The sequence below is a fragment of the Mustela putorius genome, unplaced genomic scaffold (genome assembly GCF_011764305.1).
Source record: "Mustela putorius furo isolate JIRA1106 unplaced genomic scaffold, ASM1176430v1.1 tig00003932_pilon_pilon_pilon:0A:0A, whole genome shotgun sequence".
In the NCBI taxonomy this organism is placed as follows: Eukaryota; Metazoa; Chordata; class Mammalia; order Carnivora; family Mustelidae; genus Mustela; species Mustela putorius.
In genome coordinates, this window is record NW_025422077.1 from 7,925,853 (window position 1) to 7,939,920 (window position 14,068).

At 44.0% G+C, this 14,068-nt stretch overlaps 1 protein-coding gene across 1 annotated transcript; it reads right to left on the bottom strand.

Moving 5' to 3' along the window:
- Positions 1-612: 612 nt before the first annotated feature.
- LOC123388972 (translation initiation factor IF-2-like) lies at positions 613-5,407 on the bottom strand. The gene is made up of 3 exons (XM_045069444.1): positions 4,678-5,407; positions 1,120-1,173; positions 613-712 (listed from the first exon to the last, which is right to left on the bottom strand). The coding sequence occupies exons 1-2, from the start codon at positions 5,390-5,392 to the stop codon at positions 1,154-1,156; spliced, it is 735 nt and encodes a 244-aa protein (XP_044925379.1). The 5' UTR covers positions 5,393-5,407; the 3' UTR covers positions 613-712; positions 1,120-1,153.
- Positions 5,408-14,068: the final 8,661 nt, after the last annotated feature.

Consider the following 14,068-nt stretch of genomic DNA (forward strand, 5'->3'; position numbering starts at 1 on the left):
GGAGAGTAAATGATATTTTGTATAAAGAACCCAGGACACTGTGCAGCAATTAATAGGGCCCCAACAAATGACCTTCATGATGACCAAGTCAGACCTATTCCATAGCTGACCATAATCCAAAGCTGAGTCTAACACAGGGGCTGGGGTGTGGTTGACAGGGGCAAAAGCTGAGGGGAAATTAAAAGGAGGGCTAGGAAGCAAGCTTTCAACACACATTTACTGAAGAAAAAAAAGAGAGTAAAATATACATTTTTTGAAAAAATATTTTTTAAAAGAAACAAGCACTAATAACCAGTGCCCACCATATGCCAGGCCCCATGCTGGGCACTGGAGTCAGAAATGAGAAGGGAACAAGGAGTGAGAGCAGAGGGTGGTAAGTCTCCTACCCTTAGACCCTTCCAATCACTGCCCATCTGGCTTTAAATGTAAAGCCCAACAAATTCAAGATACAAGGTTGTGTTTTCATTGATATTAATGTCACACTTTTTCTTTGCAGTTCCAAGAGGGAATGTGTCAGCATTTGTTCCACAGTAAGTGAAATTTAAAAGAAAAAAAAAAAAAGAAAGAAAGAAATGAAAGTTACCACTGCCAAAGTTTTCAAACCCCATTTCCTTCATATGAAAACCTAGTTTATTAAGAATTTCCTTGAATTCTGGCCGGAGTGTTGTTTTTTCATCTTCTGCGTTTTTCCCATGGTGTGAGATCCAAGAACCTGTTTTTAATAAAAAGAACAATGGATTGGCTAAAATGTGAACTATATTCCACTACAGACATCTATAAATAGATTCCCACTGACTTGATCCCTTGAGTTGTATTATTTGGATTATCAATGTGAAAGGAGAAGATATAACCCATAAAACCACACACGTCCAAGACACACGCCTCCTGTAATACAATTAACCCTATAAATTCCAGCATAAGCTCTTCGACATTCGGAGCTTGCTTGCACACACTGATAAAAGGCAGGCACTGATTTGTTCACGAAGTCAAGAGCAGACCACATTTGGGGGGCTTTTCCTTTAATGTCTGTATGGACCTGTGAGGCTGTCATCAGCGCCCCCTGGCTTCTATTTAAACGGTCAGACCGGGTAGGAATTCCCGAGGGAAGGGGTTCCTTACCTGCTGTGTACAACTCTTCAACGTTTATCATGATCTAGTCCTTGGAGTTCCAGCCTGTAAGAAATTAAGATCCTAAGACCCCAGGTTCGAGCCCCGCATTGGACTCACTGTTGAGCGGGGAGCCTGCTTCTCCCTCTCCCCCTGCCTGCTGTTCCTCCTGCTTATGCTGTCTCTCAAATAATAATAAATAAATGAAATCCTAAAAAAAAAAAGTAAAGAAAAGAAAGAATTTCTCTCCACCCTTCTTCATGGAGCCCAGCCACCTCCCGGCACAGTCAAGGAGACTTGACCTTTTAGAGTCAGAGAAATATATTCTGCAAACAGAGTGGGGCGATTTACCCTAAATTCTTGAGTGTGACTTCAACTCCCGTTATTGCTGATTTGCTTTTTTATTTTTTATTTTTTTAATGATCAGCATTAAATCCTCGCCAGGTTTCCACTCCAGCCCCGTTCTCACCTCCGGAGGCTGGTTATCTTCCCTGGTGTAAGAGGCAGGAGAACCTAGTCTGAGTCTTTAATGCTGAGTACTTCCTGGGACACGACAGAGACAGGTCCCAGGCCTTCGAGCTACATCAGATTTTGGAAGCCATTTCTCTTAGCCAGGCCCAGACACAACAGAAAATCCTTACAGAAAAGAAACGTTACCAGAAAAGTGGTAACATTGGAAAAATAAAAACCAGCTTAATTAAACGTAAAAGAAAAAGTAATTAATATAATTACTGCTAACATTCTGGTGTTTGGCATTCATGTTCTTTATCTTGTGTGTATTATTAACACAGCCGAGATTCATATTATATTATATTACATTATATGGTTTTATACAGACAGACACATCCTCATACCTTGTGCTTTTCACCTAACCTTATTATATGAACGTTTCTCATATTATTACAAACTTTTGGGAAAGGGTTATTTTACTGGCTGTGTGATATCCACGGGCTGTGTGAAAGTTCCACACTTTACTTCTTATTAGCCATTTCCCTAGTGGTCATTATTACATACATTCCAAGTTCTATCATAAATAACTCTCTAGTGAAGACCTTTATGCATCCAGATTTTCTCTATATTTTCAATGATCTTCTTGAAATAACTTTCCATTAGTAGGATAGCTGAGTCAAAGAAAAGAGATACTTAACCTTCTTGATATAATTACCTTCATCAAGTCTACAAATGGGTACTCTCTCCATCAGTGTATACAAGTACCAAGATAAGAGTTTGAAGCTAATTCTACTTTTTTTTTTCTTCAGATTTTATTTATTTATTTGACACACACACACACACACACAGAGTATATAAGCAGGGGGAGAAACAGGAAGAGGGTTCAGTTCCCTGCTCTAGGGATCCTGGGCTGGATCCCAGGATCCTGGGATCACAACTGAGCAGAAGGCAGATGCTTAACTGACTGAGCCTGCTGGGCGCCCCCAAAGCTAATTCTACTTCTTGTTGACTAAAATATTTGGGGCGAGTTATTTAACCTCTCTGAGTCTGTTATCTATGTGAAATAAATTTCAGGTTTGTCCCACTTCCTATTAATCAGGCGCTTAGATCATGGTTGAATCATCTTAACCACAAGGCATGTGAGGAAGATAAAACTGTACAATATGGGCCGTTGCTTACAGAACCTACTAGACACTACATAATTGAACTGGTAGTAAATACTTGGTACATTTGTTACTGTTACTTCATTTCTGAACAGAGTCAGTGTTTTATATATTTTTCTATTTTATCCTTATGCAAATTATTTACCACCTCTGTTCTCAGCTTCCCCATCAGAAAAAGTAAGGATAATACCTGTGCTTTTTGTAGAATGAGTGTTTCTTACTAACTATTAAGCTTTTAACTCACAGACTAATGACACACACACTGAATGGAATACGGGTAGGATTAGCCACACAAGTCAGAGAGACGTGGAGGGGAAGAGGAAAGAAGAAAGTAACCTTTACCCACAGCCTGTATTTTATGCAGATTAACTACACACACACTATCATGAGAGGTGCTTCACAGGTACTCAGATTTTACAGATAAGGAAACCTAAATTCAGTAAGGTTAAGCAACTTTCTCAAGTTACCAAGACACAACACAAGCCTGTGTCCTGAAACGCAGAAGGGCACCCTTCTGTTGTATTGGCTTGATCCCAATGCAACACCAAAGGCCAAGTGTCTGTGCCTTGTTGACCTGTAAATGTGGTCAGTGTAGACAGATCCATCTCCTAGCCGAGGCCCTGTAAGATGACTGTGGGTTTAAATGATGCAAATAGGCTCCACATAGGGATTACAAATTACAGGGATTAGCTAATTACAAAGTATCCATTTTATGGTTCCAGTTGTGTGGAGAGATAGCTAAAGACTGGCTGGTCTCCTAGATTTTCCCTACTTGCACATTCAGAGCATTCCGGCAATCCATGTCAGTTCTGCAAGCAGTGCTCGGGCCTTCTGAGACCGGCTTGTGCCCAGCGCCAAGACAAAGATGTGGCCACTGCCCTCCAGGGCCTCCCACCTGAGCCTGGGGCTCAGACAGGTGACTTACAAGGAGGCTGTGGTAGCCAGCAGAGAAGACTAAAAATGCTGTAGGGAAAGGGAGGAGGGAGCAAGCAATCCTACCAGAGGTAGTTTATCCAGAAGGAGGACTTGAGTTAAACTGGGAGGCTGGGAAATAGACTAGAAATAGATGGATTGCTGGAGGCAAGAAACCAGGAGGTCATGTGCCAGCTAAAGGGGGAATGTGACTACAGAGAAGGGAGGGATTGAGAGGGCTTTGAATGCCAGCTGGGAGCTGGCATTAAACTTTAACTTTAAACTGGCCTTAAACCTTATTCTGCAGGAAGCAGGGAGACATCCCAAAGGCCTCCAAGCGGGAAAGTAACACCAGGACGGAGGTCAGTTCTGTCCTTCGAGGACAGGTGGGGAGAATAAGGAGCCTATCCCTTCCCGGTGACGCAGGGAGCCTGAAAGACAGGCATCCCTCCCAGGAGACAACTTGACCTAAACTGTAAGCTCCTTGACGGCAGGGTCAGGGTCTTGGCCACGTGTGTTTCCTTGCTGTCAAGCACAGTGCCTGGTGATTAAACAAGAGAGAGACAGGAAGAAGAGAGGGAGAGAGGAAGAACGTTTGGGGAATGAATCAGATTCACGCAGAGGGATGGATGCACGCCTGTGCAGGCTGAGCCCGGGCCTCCCAGGGGAAGGGTCTCAGGTCCTGCCCCAGCTCCGAGAGAGGCCGGAGAGGAGGGGGCCTCCCACACCGGCCTGGAGAAGGTGCTCGCAACACAGAGGCCGCAGCGCCTCGCTCAGGTCGGCCGGCGGAACTAAGCGTGACGCGGCCGCAGCGAGGCACGAAGTCGTCGCTGAGTGAAGCCCGGGGGAGCTCTGCGTCCTGCGGGGCGGGGGTTGACTCAACAACCGAAGGAAGGAACCTCTGCGGCCGGTGAAGGCCGGGAGGGCGCTGGGTTCAGCGAGGCGGGGAGGCTCGTGGTCCCGGGTCGCACGGAAGCTGGACAAACCTCCCCAAACCCCGAAGCCCCAAGCCGAGCGGACCCCAGCCGCCCGCGCGCTCACTTACCTGCCGGCGGCTCCCGCGGGCTCCCCCGGGGCACCGTCTGCCCAGACCGCGGGGGTGCCAGAGCCCGGGTGTCCGCCGCCCCCCGGACGCGCCGCGCACTCAGGCTGGGCTGGGGGCGGGGCGGGAGGGCGTCCGTCCCCGCGGGAGGGGCGCGCGGGAGGGGGCGTCCCCGGGCCCGCGCTCCCCGCCGCGCCCCACCCAGCGGCCGCGAGCACCCGCCGAAGCCCGCGCGCTGCTGTCGGGGTTCCTGCTGCGGCGGTGTGGGGTGCCGCGGGTTGAGAAGGGGGCACCGAGAATGCAGAGCGCGCTCAGAGAGCCGGCTCCCTTCCAGCCGCCCGCGGTCACGCCCCTCGTCGCGCAGCCTCGGCTGCTGTCCCCGGACTCCCTGGCGTCTGTCCCGCGGGAGCCGCGAGGCGCAGGGCTCCGCGATGGGCGCCCCACGCGCCGCCGGCTGGAGGTTGCCACCGGCCGCGGCCCCAGGGCGCAGCCTGCCCTCCGCACCGCGCTTCTCCCCAAGCCGAGCACAGAGCCCGAGAAGCGGACCCGCCCGCGGCGACCCCCCGGCCCGAGCTGCCCCCGGACGCGCCCGGGATCTGGTCGCTCCGGGTCGGGGACCCGGGTGGGGGCACGGACGTTGGGGTCCTCGGAACCCCGGGAATGCGCCTGGCAGGAGAAGGGAACTGCAAGAAAGGAGTAAATCTGCAGATAGCTCCATTCTTTGCTCTTCCCCGTTAAGCAAATCATCCCGCTCCCCTCGGGATAAATCAAGAGAAACAGCCGAGATTGGTGGCCCCGTTAGGCAGCAGGTCCCACTGCAGAAACTCTTTCTACCACCTGTCTAGCTGTCTCTGTTTTCTGAAGACAAATAATCCTCGCTACGAACCTCTCTACCCAGCTTCTCCGGAAGGTTAGAAGAGCTAAACAGATCTTCTTACCGGGACGTTCTATTAGCATTCCATGTTCTTTGCATTTCCACATCAATTTTATAGAATTCGTTTGTCAATTTCTACACCCAAAAGAGCTTGCAGAGATTTTGATCAGGGTTGCATTGAGTCTGTTTTGTCAAACTGATTCCTAAGTTATTCATGTTTCTGAAGCCATTGTAAATGTTGTTTTAAAAAATATTTTACTGGGGTGCCTGGGTGGCTCAGTGGGTTAAAGCCTCTGCCTTCAGCTCAGGTCATGGTCCCAGAATCCTGGGATCGAGCCCCATATCGGGCTCTCTGCTCAGGGTGAGCCTGCTTCCCCCACCCCCTCTCTCTGCCTGCCTCTCTGCCTACTTGTGATTTCTATCTGTCAAATAAATAAATAAATCTTTTAAAAAATATTTTACTTATTTAATTTAGAGAGAGAGAGAGAGAGCGAGCGAGCGAGCAGGGGAAGAGGGAAAGGGAAAGAATCCCACAGCCCCCCTTCTGAGCCAGCCGGACCTGGGGCTGGGTCTCAGGACCATGAGATCATTACCTGAGCGAAATCTAGAGGCGCTGACTTAACCGCTGAGCCACCCAGCGGTTGGCCTGTAAATGTTATTTCTTAATTGAATTTCCAAGTGTTTAATGCTTGTATATAGAAATACAATTGATTTTTGTGCATTGATCTCTTATTCTACTAAGCCTTGTTATTGGATTTCTAGCTCCCAGAACTGTGAGAAAATAAAGTTGTGCTGTATTCAACCACCTAGTTTGTGCAAATTTGATACAGCAGCCCTAGGAAGTGAACACAAGGAGAGGCAATCCCTAATTGTAACTGTGGATCTGTTTCTCCTTGCAATTCTATCAATTTTTGTCTCATGTATCTTAAAACTCTGTTTTTCGATGAATAAACATAGAGGACTGTCATGTCCTCTTGAGGAACCAACACCTTTCTCTTTATGAAATGACTTTCTTCACCCCTCATGACATTTTTTCTGTTACAGTTTTCTCTATCTTTTTACTTTTAGCCTACTTGCGTCTTTTTTCTTTTTCCTTTTTTTTATGAAGGGGATTTTCTTTTCTTTTCTTTTCTTTTTGCCTAATTGTGTCTTATGTTTAAAGTGCATTTCTTGCAGCAGGCGCCTACTCAAGTCTTGCTTTCTTTTCCTATATGACAATCACTGCTTTGACTTCATGATTTTTGTTTAATATTTTAAAGCTTCATGTGTATGTCTTTTTAAAAGTAGGGAGATTTCCCTCCCTTAGTTTCTGTAGTATTGACAGGTTTTTAATAAAAATCAGAGACCTAGAACGGCTACATATGATCTCCCCCTAGTGGCTACATTGAATAATGCTATGAAATTCGAACAATTATTTCAGAGCACAACTTCTCCGTGGCAAGCTATGCCCATTAAACAGTTGTGAGAACCTCGTTAATTTGACTTTAGTGTTTTCTGCGCTGTGAATAAACTCCTTATGGTCACAAGAGATGCCCAGTCCTTACATAGGCCAAGAAGGGAAACTTGGTAATCTTGAACTGGGACAGTATTAAAACCACCCAAAATAATTAATAACCACTATGGTGTTATTAATACCTTAGTAAGTAATTAAGATAATATATAGTGGTTGACAAGGGATAGTCATGGAAAGTAAGGAATGAAATGATGACTTTCAAAAACATTCAGAGGATAAATAGAAAGCATATAATAAGTGATAAATAAACATTCTAAATATGTGTAGTAATTCCTTTGCAACTTCCTTTGAATCTATAATTATTTCAACATAAAATTTAAAACATATCAACGATCAATGATCATGATAAAGGGAAATGGATCCAAACTTTCTAGCTAAAAGAATAAAAGTATCAACTTTAAAAAAAAGAGAGAGAGAGAAAAGAAAATATGGAAGATTACAGAGAACATACATAAAACATACAAAATGGAGAAAAGTAAAGGGTTAGAAAAAGATTAACCAGGAGAATACAGACCAAATGACACCAGGGGAAAAGACTTCAAGGTGAAAACATTACTTCAGATAAAGAGGATCACAACTTAAGATTAAAAGTTAAATTTGTCCGGGCACCTGGGTGGCTCAATGGGTTAAGCCTCTGCATTCAGCTCAGGTCATGATCTCAGGGTCCTGGGATCGAGCCCTGCATCAGGCTTTCTGCACGGTGGGGAGCCTGCTTTCCCCTCTCTCTCTGCCTGTCTATTTCTCTGCCTATTTGTGATCTCTCACTCTGTCAGATAAATAAAAAAACCTAAAAAAAAAAATTTTTTTTTTAAAGTTAAGTTTGCCAAGAAAGTATAACAATTCAAATCTTGTATTCCTTTAAAATTAAAGCCCTAAAATATGTAAAGGAAAATTTGACACAGCAGCAAGGAGCGACTGATAAGCCAACCATTAATGTGGCTATGATTTCATATGGCAGATTATTGGTACAGTCATATTTCTGCTAGTATAATTACTCCTCCTACTTTATATGATGAAATTCTGCATACCTGTATTTCATACTGTTCCACGAAAACTATGGTGGGTTAAATGTGCTCCAGTACTGGAAAAAGTTGAGAACTGTTGCACTAGAAATTGAAGCACACTGTTTCCTATGGATTGAACAGCCTTTACTGAACACCTGTTATGTTAAAAGAGTAAGTTGTTTTACTTATTTAGTTTAGCCATTTAAAAACTGCATAAGCTGGCATGGGGGTTCTGGGTGGCTCAGTTGGCTAGGTGTCTGAGTCTGGATTTCGGCTCTGGTCATTATCTCAGGGAGATGGAGGTCTGTGCTGATCATGGAACCTGCTTAGGATTCACTGTCTGCCTTTGGTCTGCCCCTACCCCTGCCCCCAGGCTCCCGCGTGCTCTCTCTCTCTCTCTCTCTCAAAAATGCATAAGCTGGAGTTTCATAGAGCATGATAGTGAAAACCATAGTTTTCTGTAACTCTAGTTATAGTCCTCAAGTTCCCCCCTCCCCCATCTCTCTCTCTCTCCTTCTGTCAATGAAGTCTGTCTCCTTCTTGAAATAATAAGTGCTTGATTTGCCAAGCAACAGTAAAGAATTTCCAAAATTATGATATATCTTTGGTATATTTTCTTTTAAAACTAAGAAAATACTATATAGCAAGCACAAATATTGGCCCAGGAACTCAACTGTGCAAGACAACTTAATTTCTATGAAGAGACTCCATTCAGCCGCGTGGCGAAAGCAATTTGGGTCCTTTTTCTCTTTCACTTTGGCAGTGATTTGCATATAAATCTCAGGGATTTCTATAAAGATGGGAAGGGAGGGGCATATGGTCTGGATTTTCACCTATGCACGCAGGCATCAGCTGCCAGGTTCTTATCCCCTTCTGGTTTTCAGTCACTGCTCTGTCAAGGTCATTCTTGACATTTGTCTCATTTCCAAACATGAGGCTCTCCAGGTCTGGCTTGTTTTCAGTTAACTTGGTTGTCCTTGGATACAAAATGCTATTCCGCTGCTCCTGGGCCACAGTGGGGCAGGAGAAACTCATGGGGTCTATGCAGGGTCCTTCAAACAGGCAGACTAACCTACAGGTACTGGAATTTGTTCTTTTGTTCCTTTATACTGGGATGAACTCTGTCTCTGACCTGGGTACTAACACATCACCCAGTCCCTTATCTCCTGGCTTCTTGCTGCCTCTCTGAGCTGGGGGAGAGTACAGCACCCCTATTTCTTTTTTTTTTTTTTTAAAGATTTTATTTATTTATTTGATGGGGAGAGAGTACAGGTAGGCAGAGAAGCAGGCAGAGAGGCAGGCAGAGAGAGAGAGGGAAGCAGGCTCCCCACTGAGCAGAGAGCCCAATGTGGGACTCGATCCCAGGACCCTGAGATCATGACCTGAGCCGAAGGCAGTGGCTTAACCCACTGAGCCACCCAGGCACCCCAGCACCCCTATTTCTCAAGGACCCACACTGACATCTCACTTCTTGCTTTCTCCCTAATCCTTTCTCTCCAGGTTTGGGAAAACTTGATGCAATCTTTGGAAGGATGGGGTGGGCGGGAAAATTCGCTTTTCGTCAGGTGTTCTACCAAATCTACTGTTTATACTTGAAACCTTTCTTTTCTTTTGGAAATTCTAATGCCAAGAATAGTTTTCATTTTCTCTGCTCTCTGCATTTTTTTTTTTTTTTAAAGATTCCATTCATCCTCTTGACAGAGAGAGACAGAGGGAACACAAGCAGGGGGAGTGGAAGAGAGAGAAAGAGAGAGAAGCAGGCTCCCCCGTGAGCAGGGAGCTGGATGTGGGCCTTGATCCCAGGACCCCGGACCGAGCTAAAGGCAGGCACCTAATGACTTAGCCACCCAGGTGCCTCTGAATCCCCTCCTCCCCCCAAGCAATGACACAGAATGTCTGTCTAGCTGCATGAGAAAAGGATCATGGGATAAAAGCAAGCATATAGGGAAAAACCCTCATGTGTTAAAATAGCAAAATATTGTTACTCAACCGTGCAGAGGAGCAAAAATGGTCTCACTGATAACATTTATGATACGTTGATTGTAATAGTAACAGGGATTCTCCTGTCAATGAAGTGAAAGCAGAGGAGCCCTTGAATCATAAAAAAGGTAGGTGTGGTGTTTGAGTATACAGGTCAGAGACAGACATACAGAATTCACCAGAGTGTTTTAAAAAATGATGGGTTGGTGTGGGGGCACCTGTCTGGCTCAGTTGGAAGAGTGGGTGACTCTTGATTTTGGGTCATGAGTTCAAGCCCCACATTGGGTGTAGAGGTTATTTAAACAAAACTTAGAAAAAAAATTATTGGTAAGTCGCATGAAACACTAAATGCGAGGGAAGCCAGTTCAAAGGGTTCTTAAAAATCAATCAAGTCGGGGCGCCTGGGTGGCTCAGTGGGTTAAGCCGCTGCCTTCGGCTCAGGTCATGATCTCAGGGTCCTGGGATCGAGTCCCCCATCGGGCTCTCTGCTCAGCAGGGAGCCTGCTTCCCTCTCTCTCTCTCTCTCTCTGCCTGCCTCTCTGTCTACTTGTGATTTCTGTCAAATAAATAAATAAAATCTTAAAAAAAAATCAATCAAGTCAACTCCAGGTGAGTAATGGCTTTATTCAGAGAATGCAAGTCAAAAACCAGAAGTGTCAACGTTGGAAGTAGATAGTTAGAGTCAGATATGTTATTACTACCCATAAATTAAGCTTAATTGTCCAATAAAATACCAAATATTCTTTTTGGAGTTTTGGATAAAATAAGGAGGGGATGATAAGGTTATGAATGGCAGAGGAGTCATGGAACTCTCTTTAGCAAGGGGGGGGTCCTACCTGTGTTAGTGGGGGCTGGAGAGTGCCCCAGCTCCCCTGCCTCTAGCAACCACTGAGCCTCTTTCTCCAGGGATCAGGGCTTTCCAGGAGAAGTCCCTCTCTCTGACCACCTTTTTCTGTTTTTTGTTTTTGTTTTTGCTTTTTTTAATGATTCAGGGACTCTTCTGCCACCGGAAATCACATCTTTTAAATAAGAGTGACTAAAATCTTTCTAACCAAACTTTTTGTTTCATAAGCATGCATAAAATGATAAAAAGACAGACTGTGACTGAAGTACCCCTTTGAAAGTCATTCAGCTGGGAGGACAACGAGAGACCCGGTTGGACCCTGTCGCCCACAGCACAGGAATCATCATGTAGACACCAGACATTAGCGTCTCTAGGACAATAATCTTAACTTTCTGATTTTCCTGAAGTTTTCAGTGTCGAAAGTGAGAATGCATTAATGCTTGTTGAAAGGTTTTGAAAAAGAAAAAAGTGAATGAATGAATGAATAAATAAATTAGGTGTTCGTGGTTCAGATCATTTCTATGTTGATGTGGAAAAGTCGGAGGAAAATGCACACCCAAGGATCTGACCACTAAATGTAAGAAGGTTCTAGAATGAACAATGGGTTTTAAAAAAAAAAGGACACATTTTGTAGTTTCATAGTTTTGCTTGGCATTAGCTAAAATAGGAACTGGTAGTTGAAGCATTTTGAAGGAATCCTCATGACTTCTGAAGGTATGTGGTGTGTATGCTCAACTTTACTATAATGACACCTGATTATAAAGAACTTGTTAATTCCATGTTTATTAGCTAAGCTACCCTGAGCAAGCATTGTGAGAAATACTGCATTTATTTTGTTTTGCCTTTTTGAAAACAATGCATCATTGTGAACGTGTCTATTAAATACCTTCGAATGAAATTCAGAAATTCATATGTGGTCTTCCACGATTAAAAAAAATAAATTTTCAGAATTTACTCCTTACTTAAGTGTTTTTTATTTCTTATGCCTTTTATTCTTTAACAGATCCCATTCTCTATGCCCAGCTTGGTAAAAGATTGAAGACTCTTTAAGAAGTTTCTACTAAAATTAATGAAGACTAGCCCAATACCCTCCTCTCAGTTCCTCTCGGACCCCCCAGCCTCCAAGATGCCATGCCAAAGAGTTTTCTCTTTGATCTCCCAGATGCCTTGTCCATTCTCATATTGGCAGAAAGCCCCTGAGTGCTGGGATTGGTGGGTAGACACATGTTCTGCTGAGCACCAGTCTCTCCCCTGCCTGTGTAAGTGATACCTGGATCTTGTGATCACAGTCAGCTCATGCTCCTGAGGGCATCTGAGGCCTCTCTTTTCTGAGAAAGTCCGTGGAGGGAGAGAAGAGAATATAGACTTCCATGGAAAACCTCTTGTCAAGGATTCCAGCTACAGCTTGCTCTACGTGACGGGATAATTGGACAGAAGCCAAGGAGAAATATCATATCTTCCACTTAGAAAATAGAAAAAATTGTGATTGGTGAAATCAAATGCAACAAAGATGATAATACTTCCTGAGTTAGTACGCTAATATTTAATTTAATTTCAGTATCTGTTAAAAATCTTCTAGCGATATGGAACTAATTGAACCACTTGACAGTAAAAGCAAATCCAGACATAGAAGCAGACAAAACCTTTTGTTTTTTTAAGTGGTTATAGAATCACATGTAAGTTGTTCTTTTTTAAAGATCAATGATCAAATAAATGAGTCATGGTATGGTGATTTCCTTAATTAAAGCTATATAAGAACACAATATATGACAAACTAGAATTAGTAATCCAAAGCAAATAATGGAGAAAAGAAACTATCTGCTTAAGAATTAGAGTTGGCAGTGGGGGTGGGTGGCATCTGGGTGGCTCAGTTGGTTAAGTATCCAACTCTTGGTTTAGGCTCAGAGGGGTGATGGGATTGAGCCCTGCATGGGGCTCTATGCTCAGCACGGAGTCTGTTTCAGGTTCTGTCTCTTCCCACTCCCCTGCTTACCCCCGTTGCCCATGTGTGCAGATGCTTTCTCTCTCTCAAATAAAATCCTAAAAAAAAAAAAAAAAAAAAAAATAGTGTTGGGAAACCTGAGAATGGTATGGTATGAAATTAGATCAAAAGAAGTAGAAGGAGGGGCGCCTGGGTGGTTCACTCAGTGAAGCTTCTGCCTTTCGCTCAGGTCATGATCTCGGGGTCCTGGGATCGAGCCCCACATCAAGCTCCCTGCTTGGCGGGGAGTCTGCTTCTCCCTCTGCGTCTGCCTCGGCCCCCCACCTGTGCTCATGCTTTCTCTCCCTCAAGTAAATAAATAATATCTTAAAAAAAAAAAAAAAAAAGGAAGTAGAAGGAAATAGGCCAGTAGGGCAAATAGACACTGTATCTACAAAAGATACATTTACATCAGAACATGAAGTATGTCATATGGATCTGTTCATATTTAAATAAATAACACTGCTAGAACAGTGTAATAAAAATCTCAAAAGAAAAACAACAAAATGAAACGTGTTTAACACGCATTTATTGCTGTAAATATATAAAGAATTTTAAATATAAATACTCTGCTTTCACACCACAGGTAGTCAAGGAAGATTAAAAATGGATACCCAGGGGCGCCTGGGTGGCTCAGTGGCTTAAAGTCTCTGCCTCCAGCTCAGGTCATGATCTCAGGGTCCTGGAATCGAGCCCCACATCGGGCTCTCTGCTTGGAGGGGAGTCTGCTTCCTCCTCTCTCTCTGCCTGCCTCTCTGCCTACCTGTGATCTCTGTCTGTCAAATAAATAAATAAATTCTTAAAAAAAATGTATACCCAAGGAAAACCCTGACAAACTACATCAAATCACATGGGTACGTGCAGTTCCATAGCAATTAAGGAGTGCCAATTAGAACTCATAAAATGGCACAAATAACTTAAAGAGGCTTTTTTAAAAGCCAGTGCTGGGGGAGGATCTGTGAGCATTTGACGCTGCTGGTGGGTTGCATCCTTTCTGAGGAGCAATTTCTCAATATGTAGCAAGAGCTAAAAATCTTTCTAAAATATTTAATCTACCCATTCCATTTTACAAAACAGAAATGAGAAGGGAGAGTAGTAAAGGGAAAATAAAATTTGTGCAAAGTACGTATGCCCTCAGCATATATCCCCGGGTAGCAGCATTATTTTTAATCGTGAAAACAAGAAATATCTCTAATGC